This window comes from Bos javanicus, chromosome 19, assembly GCF_032452875.1.
Source record: "Bos javanicus breed banteng chromosome 19, ARS-OSU_banteng_1.0, whole genome shotgun sequence".
Lineage (NCBI taxonomy): Eukaryota > Metazoa > Chordata > Mammalia > Artiodactyla > Bovidae > Bos > Bos javanicus.
This window is the reverse complement of record NC_083886.1, coordinates 23,361,929-23,370,078: the sequence shown is the minus strand read 5'-3', so window position 1 is coordinate 23,370,078 and position 8,150 is coordinate 23,361,929. Positions and strand designations below refer to the sequence as shown.

Here is an 8,150-nt window from a genome sequence, read left to right as displayed (position 1 = left end):
CCGCCGGCGCGCCTTCGTGACGCGACCCACGGGGCGGGAGAAGATGGCGGCGCTAGTGAAGCGCGTGGGATTGGGTACGCGACCTTTGCTGCCGGTGGTGCAGGCTTGGGACCTCGATGCGCGGCGCTGGGTCCGGGCACTGCGGCGGAGCCCCGTGAAAGTGCTGTTTCCATCTGGTGAGGTTGTGGAACGGAAGCTCGATCCCGGGAAACAGCCTCGGAAGGCAGCGGCAGAGGCCAGTCCCCGGGAGCAGCGACAGAAGCAGCAGATTCAGGGGCCAGCATCCCAGACGCCCAGCACCTGGGAAGAGTCGGGGCTTCGCTATGATAAGGCTTTCCCTGGAGACAAAAGGCTAAGGTGATGTGTTCCCGAGGCTTGTCGAGTTTTCTCGTTTCTCCTCCCTCCTCATGGCGAGAGCTTGACCTCTTTCCCTTGCGTTCTCTTGGAGCACACCTCTCTGGTTTTTATTGTGCACAGAGGGCAGAATAAGTGTCTTTCTAACAGTTCGTTTGTTTCTTTCACTACGAAGCTCTTCATGTCTGCTAGAACTCGATGTGTGTCCGTAATGAGGATGTTGGTAATTACCCATCTTTTTGTTTCCACCCACAGCAGTGTGATGACCATAGTTAAGTCCAGGCCATTTCGAGAAAAGCAGGGGAAGATCCTGCTGGAAGGTCGTAGGCTGATTGCAGACGCTCTCAAGGCTGGTGCTGTGCCCCAAATTTTCTTCTTCAGCCGTCTGGAATACATAAAAGAGCTGCCCATTGAAAAGCTGAAAGGTGTTAGCCTCATTAAGGTGAAATTTGAGGATATCAAGGATTGGTCCGACCTGGTAACACCACAGGGAATAATGGGTCAGTGGTTATTCACTGTGTCTGTAGAAGGGGAGGCTTGGGATCATTTGTTCATACTTGTCTCAGGGCAACAAATTTAAATGAAATTCACAATATTACTGGGCCTAACCTTTTCTTACAACACAGTTTTCAAATCTGTGAATCTTGTATTTTAAGTGGAAACTGAAGCCAGTTGTCTGTCATCATTTGTATTGTGAGTTTTTATAGTCTGCAGGGAGTAATCACTCCTCCTCAGACCTTATGTTTTGGGAGTCACTTCAACCTTTAATGTTCATTTAAAACTTAAGAAAATGTTGGGAATTCTCTGGCAGTCCAGTGGTTAGGACTTGGTGCTTTCACAGCCTGTGGGCCCAGGTTCAATCCCTGGTGGGAGAACTAAGATCCTGCAAGCCACTTAAGCCTGGCCAAAAAAAAAAAGGAAACTAGATCACAGAATAATTACATAGAGTGTGATTTTACTATAAAAGAAAAAGCACTTATATATGGGTAGATGGACATACATGTAGGGAAGTGCATGGAAGAAGTTCTGAAAGGATACATTCCACTATTGAAAGCAGTTATGAGGGAGTTGGCAGGGGGCACACTGAATTTATTCCATCGGAATGTTTACATGTATGTAATAACAAATACACCAAGAGTGGTAAATAACCAAAACGTCAAATTACTCCCCATACCCACATCAGACAAACGAATCACATTTCTTGTTTCCTCAGGGATTTTTGCCAAACCTGACCATGTTAAGATGACATACCCTGAGACTCAGCTTCGCCACACACTGCCCATATCGTTGATTTGTGACAATCTCCGTGACCCTGGGAACCTGGGGACAATTCTGCGATCTGCTGCTGGGGCAGGCTGCAGCAAAGTGTTACTCACCAAAGGTAAGATCGCCTGTTACTGGGTGGATTAGGTGGCTGTTTGTAAGTGAGCTGGCTCCGTGGGCAGATGTGTATGGATTTGGTTCTTGGATCTGTCCCTTGGTAGCTCTGTGTAAGTGAGCAGCATTGTGAGCCATCTGTTCCCTTATCTGGAAAGCAGGCGTAACAGAATCTACCTGGTAGGGTTGTTCTGAGGATTAAGTGAGATGAATGTCAAGTACTCAGCACCATGCCTGGCATGCTCATTCTTGTTGATTATCTTTAAAATTATTTTGACACCTGCTAGGTTTTTAAAAGAAATAGATGCTGGTTTTAACACTTGGTTCTGTCCTCTCATCATAAAGAGAAATTTGTAGCCTTGGTTCCAAACAGACTTGCCTGACAGTTGGGATATGCCTAACAGACCTATTACAGCCTGGAAGGAGGAGGAGGGAGAGGATCATCCATCAGAAACAGTGAAGCTGCCGTTCGGTGTAAGAGAAGTGGTCCCATTGCTGAGACTCGCCTGTATTGCTCTTCCCAGCTCTTTCCCCCATCATCCCTCCCTGGGGTGCATCTCTATGCCAGCATGAAAGTGAGGCTCGGGGTCCCTATATCCATATCCCACTCACCTGCCTCACTGTTGAGAGCTCTGAGAGCAAGTGTGGTTTGGGGAAATGGACCTGTATCACCCAGGCAGGAGGTTTTCACATTGTTGCTGGTGGCTGGTATGGGAGAGGTAGAGAAAGGCGGGGAACACCTGACGTGGTGCCCAGCGTAGAGGACCCGAGGATGAGGGGGAATCTCAGCTTGTTCCTTACTCCTAACTGGGTGGACTAGATGGCACCTCTTCTGTCCCGACTTGCCAGCCTCTTGGCACACAGCCCACCTCCCAGCCCGTTTGCCACAGTGCTCAGGAGAGCCTGTGCTTGGGGACCCACATAGACAGTGTTACCTTCTCCACGTCTTTTTTTCCTTTTTGAACTTGGTTTGCCTACTTAACCTTTCCTGAAGTTTGACAGATTAGCTTCTAAGATAACTTATAATGAGGAGATGTGTGCTAACAAGTCAGGGAGGGTAATAGATAGGTGGTGCCCCAGTCCTGCTCTCCTGGCTTGTGGCACTGGGAAAGGCCATGTGTCTGCTGATGCATGGAGGCGGTTGGGTTTAGCACGACTGCAGAGACGGGGTGTGTGCAGGACATGGCTCTGGCCTTGGTTTTTCCCAGGATTGTTGTCATTTCCCCATTACTAGTGTCCTCCTTGCTCCAGTCCAGATTCAACATTGAAGCCAAATGGGTCTTTCTAAAATATAAACCAGATTCTGTCCCTATTTTGCTTAAAATGCTTTGGTGACATTATATTGTCTTCTGGGTGAAACCCTAAACCCCTCGCCTGGGCACACCAGCCTCCTTTAAACTGGTCCTTTCCTGCCTCCTGCCTCATCTCCCGCCTCAGCCCCATTAATTGGCTCGATTATCATACTTAGTGTTTGGACTGTGGTGCGATTGCCGCTTCTGTAACTCTCCTCTGCCCTGGTCTTTCCCTGACAAGACCCTCCTGTCCTTCACGATCCAGCTCAGTGTCGTGTTCTCCCAGTGGTTTTTCCCTGATTGCCACTCTGTGCACAAGGGTTTTCTGTTACCCTGTTCATGCTTCTTTAACTTTAGTCGTTACTGATAATATAGTCACCTGCTGAAATGTCATCCCAGCACCACTGCCCTCTCTATTACAAGCTCCTTGAGGTTGGGGACTTCCAGGCTCTCCCATCTCCTGTCCAAATGTCTGGCATGTGTGGGAGGTTTTTTTTTCGGCCATGCCACATGGCTTGCAGGATCTTAGGTCCCGGATGAGGGATCCAACTCATGCTCCTTTGTAGTAGAAGTATGAAGTTCTAACCACTAGACCACCATGGAATTCTGTGTGGTGTATGTTGAAGGAACGAAAAAAAGCTGTTTTAGCAGTTTGCTGGACGCTGCCACAGCTGGGGAGGCAGAGGTCCCAGCCACCAAGGCCACGATAGGACATTTTTGCTTTATCCTGATCCAGAACCAATCTGACTTCCTTCAAAGTCCCCTTGTCTGGGAAGGTTCATAATCTTAATTGAATCTTCTTTCATTTGCTAGGCTGTGTGGATGCCTGGGAGCCCAAAGTGCTGCGGGCAGGTATGGGCGCGCACTTCCAGGTGCCCATCATCAACAACCTGGACTGGGAAGCAGTGCCCGACCACCTGCCCACTGACACCCGCGTCTACGTGGCTGACAACTGCGGCCTTTACATGCAGGCCCAGGCCCAGAGGTCTAACAAGGCCAGTGACTACGGCTGGGTACGTGACCAACGCCCACTGAAGTTTCATGAGTATGAGGAAGAGGATCTAGAGAGTGGAGCGAGTCAATGCTGGCTCCCTGAACTTGAGGTCCAGAGTTACGACTCAGACTGGACAGAGGCACCGGCAGCCGTGGTGATAGGTGGGGAGACCCACGGCGTGAGCCTGGAGTCCCTGCAGTTGGCCGAGAGCACAGGGGGCGGGAGGCTGCTGATCCCCGTCGTGCCTGGCGTGGACAGCCTGAATTCAGCCATGGCCGCGAGCATCCTGCTCTTTGAAGGCAAAAGACAGCTGCGAGTGAGGGACGGGCGTTAACACTGAGAGGAGGGTGTCTGGAAGCCGTCCTCAGCTTGAAGTTGTCTCTGGTTACTGGAAAAATAAGAACTTCCATGACTTTCTGCTCAGCCTCAAAAATAAGGAAGGTCAAAATTCCTCCTGAGGTCTCCCATCCTCCCACTGATTTTTATATGTGTGTGGGTGGGTAAGAGACAACAGTAAGTGCTCCCATGGAGTAAGTGCTCCTCGTGGCTCTTATGTTTTTAAAAATTGTCCACCAAAGAGCATCTTTGTGCCCAGAAAGTTGCTGAAGGCATCATCTTGGGCAGGAGGACCCCTCCCTCCACAGCTGCAGGTGTTTGCAGTCAGGGAGGGCTGGTTAGAATGACCAGGCTTGGTCACTTACTCCTCTGATCATTGGTCAATGGAAAGTAAGCCCCTGTGAAGTGCAGACCAGTAGATTATGTTAAAATGCTTTATTTATTTCAGTGTGGTCAGTGGGTGTCAATGCCCATCTTTTCATCTTGGCCTAGTGGTGAGGACATTGCTGAGAGATTAATGACCCAGGAAGCTAAGGGTACAGCTAAGGCATTCAGTAGTGTTAATAGTGGTTAATAGTGGTTCTTCTGGCTCGGCTGTGTTAATCTCTTTGATTGTTCATTCAGGCCATGACTTAGACACTGTTTATGTATGACACAGTTTTTTCCCCCCATTTCTGGTGAAACAGCTCATTTCATCAGTTGGTATTATACCTTCTTTGCATCTCTGCAGATATTTGAAGACTCTCAGTTCAGAAAAGGAAAAAGCAGTTTTTAAATCTTCAGCTTAATCCTGCATCTCTCAACAAAGCCATACTCTTTGTAATAGCTTCCTGCTGTTAGTCCTGCTTTGTGTAACCCTTTTGGTTAAATGGAATGACTTGTTTACATTAACCCCTCGTCCAGCATAAACAGAACACCAGTGTTCTTGGTGCTGTGTGAACAGAGGCTCCTGCACAGAGAGGGGCGGAAGTTCTGAGGATGAACACTCGGGGCCCTTGAGCCCACAGCTCAGCAGCAAAACCCTGCTGTTCTCTTAAACCAGAGTAGGCTGAATCCTTACTGAGCACCAGTGGGATGTAGCCAGGGACATGAGGGCAGGGGCAGGTGGTGATCACTGTAAGTCACTATGGGAAGTGGGGGGTGGGACTAGAGTATGGGACTGACTTTTTAGTATATGTGCTGCCGAAGCGAGCACTGGGACTGACTTTTAAGCAGTGTTTTTGCAGCCACAGAGAATATGGTTGAAAAAAAAATAATAATAAAAAAAGAAAGAGAGAGAATATGGTTGGAGACTGAGATGCCAGCAGTGTAGTGTGAGCACCTCCCTTCCATATGGTGGCTCCTGCCTTGATTGGGCTTCCTTGGGAGCCCCTCAGCTGCTCGTCCCAGGGAGGTCCAAAGAGTTGCAGCATGCCCCAAAGGAACTAGGGACCTCTCCTAACCCCTTCACCTCGCCCAGGTCCCTGGTAAACCAAAAGGTCACGCATGGCTGTGCCCAAGTGGCCCCGGTGGGACTGCTTTGTCATGTTGGAGAGGAGTGGGTTTTGCAGGAACAATCTCTCTGGTTGGCTGTGCTCTCTCAGGCTGACAGGCTGGAAGCTGCTTTGGTCTGGACCTGCCCAGGGCCCCACATAAATGTTGGGTGACAGTGGCCCCTGGAATGTTCTTGAGAGCGTCTATCCCCGTCGGCCTTTAGAAACTAGAAGAGCCTGCAGCCTTTGTTCTGTGCTGAGCCCACAAAGGCTGCGTGTGGCCTCCTCTGCCAGCCTCACAGCCACAATGCCTGCAGGTGAAATGGGCGGACAACCCACAGACCAATACCACTCTACTGACAGTCTCCCAACACCTCGGAAAAGTGCTAAAGAAACATACATCACTGAAAAGAGGCTCCATGCCTTTTCAGCATGAAACCAGCCTCCTCTTATTTTTATTCCTGGGTTTTTGTCCCTGCTGATTTTTGTTGCAAAATAAAAACCAATGAAAGAACAACATACCTATATCTTGTCTTTGTTCAGAAAAACAGTACTGCAAAAGAGCCTACGCTGGTTTTATCATCCTGGTTGTAAGAAGGAAAATAAATTTGCGTCCCCTTCTCTTTATGATCAATGACTTGTATACCATGCCTTGTGAGTTCTTTATATATTTCTGGGTATAATTTATCAGAGGGAAGGGGCAGTCTTTCCTTTTAAATGATCATGGGGGAGCAAGTGGTGGTAAAGTTTTTTACCTACTGATGGAAATTAGCTATCTTGAATCCTTCTCAGTTTTTTACCAATATTTATGTCACCATTTCCCCAGGAAACAGGGATGAAACTGAGCAGCACATGACAAGTAAAGAACATTGCTCGGCTGAAAGAAGCCTTCAGAACTTCAGAAGGTTGGCCAAGCTGCCCCTTGCCTTTGTGCCGCACGTAGCTGTAGTGGTGGTATCTGCCACAAGAGGGCAGTCACACCTCAAAACGACTCCCAACGCTGAAGGGAGGAGTGGGGATTTCTCCTGGATACAAGTTGTTCCAATCAAGATCAGATCAGATCAGTCGCTCAGTCGTGTCCGACTCTTTGCGACCCCATGAATCACAGCACGCCAGGCCTCCCTGTCCATCACCAACTCCCGGAGTTCACTGAGACTCACGTCCATGGAGTCAGTGATGCCATCCAGCCATCTCATCCTCTGTCGTCCCCTTCTCCTCTTGCCCCCAATCCCTCCCAGCATCAGTCTTTTCCAGTGAGTCAACTCTTCGCATGAGGTGGCCAAAGTACTGGAGTTTCAGCTTTAGCATCATTCCTTCCAAAGAAATCCCAGGGCTGATCTTCAGAATGGACTGGTTGGATCTCCTTGCAGTCCAAGGGACTCTCAAAGAGTCTCCCAACACCACAGTTCAAAAGCAATCAAGAGGATGGAGTCAAGTCTCCCTCTACCACCCTGGGCCTGTGGCAAGCTCAGAGTTGCTGCAGTGGGAGATCCATCCACATTGTCATTCGTTCTCGGCAAAAATCTTAAAAGTACAGAAAGTTGGACCAAAAACTAAGAAGGAAATGGACAGAAATGGGAAGCAGCTGCTACAGGAAAAAAACTAGCACATCTTTTTCTTTTGAATGGAGACTCTGGAAAAGCAGCCCTCAGCAAACGCTGATGTCCCCAGGTTCTTTGAACATCCATTGGGAACCCGCCACCTCGCCCTCTAGGAGTTTCAAGATGGGAGGCATAAAAGCCCTTACCCCTCCCCAGCTGCGGTTGCTATCGCACCTTAGAATTTCAGTCATTCACAGACAAACGTATGGACACCAAAGCGGGAAGGGTGGATGGGATGAATTGGTAGAGGACATACATATATAAGAACCTACTGTATAGCACAGGGAACTCTGTTCAGTGCTCTGTGGTGAACTAAATGAGAAGGAAACCCAAGGAATAGAGGATATGCATACATGTGGCTGATGCATTTTGCTGTACCAGAAACACGGCTGCTGCTGCTGCTGCTAAGTCGCTTCAGTCGTGTCCGACTCTGTGACCCCATAGACGGCAGCCCACTAGGCTCCTCTGTCCCTGGGATTCTCCAGGCAAGAATACTGGAGTGGGTTGCCATTTCCTTCTTCAATGCATGAAAGTGAAAAGGGAAAGTGAAGTCGCTCGGTCGTGTCTGACTCTTAGTGACCCCATGGACTGCAGCCTACCAGGCTCCTCCATCCATGGGATTTTCCAGGCAAGAGTACTGGAGTGGGGTACCATTGCCTTCTCTTAGAAACATGGCAGTGTTAAGCAATCACACGCCAATTAAGGGAAAAAAAGTCATTAAGGC

General features: G+C 48.9%; 1 protein-coding gene across 1 annotated transcript; it reads left to right on the top strand.

Annotated features, from left to right (window-relative positions):
* The first annotated feature begins 7 nt into the window (after positions 1-7).
* Positions 8-6,344, top strand: MRM3 (mitochondrial rRNA methyltransferase 3). Its single transcript, XM_061389537.1, has 5 exons — positions 8-357; positions 610-854; positions 1,568-1,735; positions 3,837-5,504; positions 5,546-6,344. The coding sequence occupies exons 1-4, from the start codon at positions 44-46 to the stop codon at positions 4,349-4,351; spliced, it is 1,242 nt and encodes a 413-aa protein (XP_061245521.1). The 5' UTR covers positions 8-43; the 3' UTR covers positions 4,352-5,504; positions 5,546-6,344.
* The last annotated feature ends 1,806 nt before the right edge of the window (positions 6,345-8,150 follow it).

What these genes read in the sequence shown, in the direction of transcription:
- MRM3 (XM_061389537.1), top strand. Translation starts at nt 44, where the DNA reads ATGGCGGCGCTAGTGAAGCGCGTGGGATTGGGTACGCGACCTTTGCTG. An exon ending in CCTGGAGACAAAAGGCTAAG is followed by an intron (nt 358 to 609) that starts GTGATGTGTTCC and finishes TTCCACCCACAG; the next exon opens with CAGTGTGATGACCATAGTTA. An exon ending in CAAAGTGTTACTCACCAAAG is followed by an intron (nt 1,736 to 3,836) that starts GTAAGATCGCCT and finishes TTCATTTGCTAG; the next exon opens with GCTGTGTGGATGCCTGGGAG.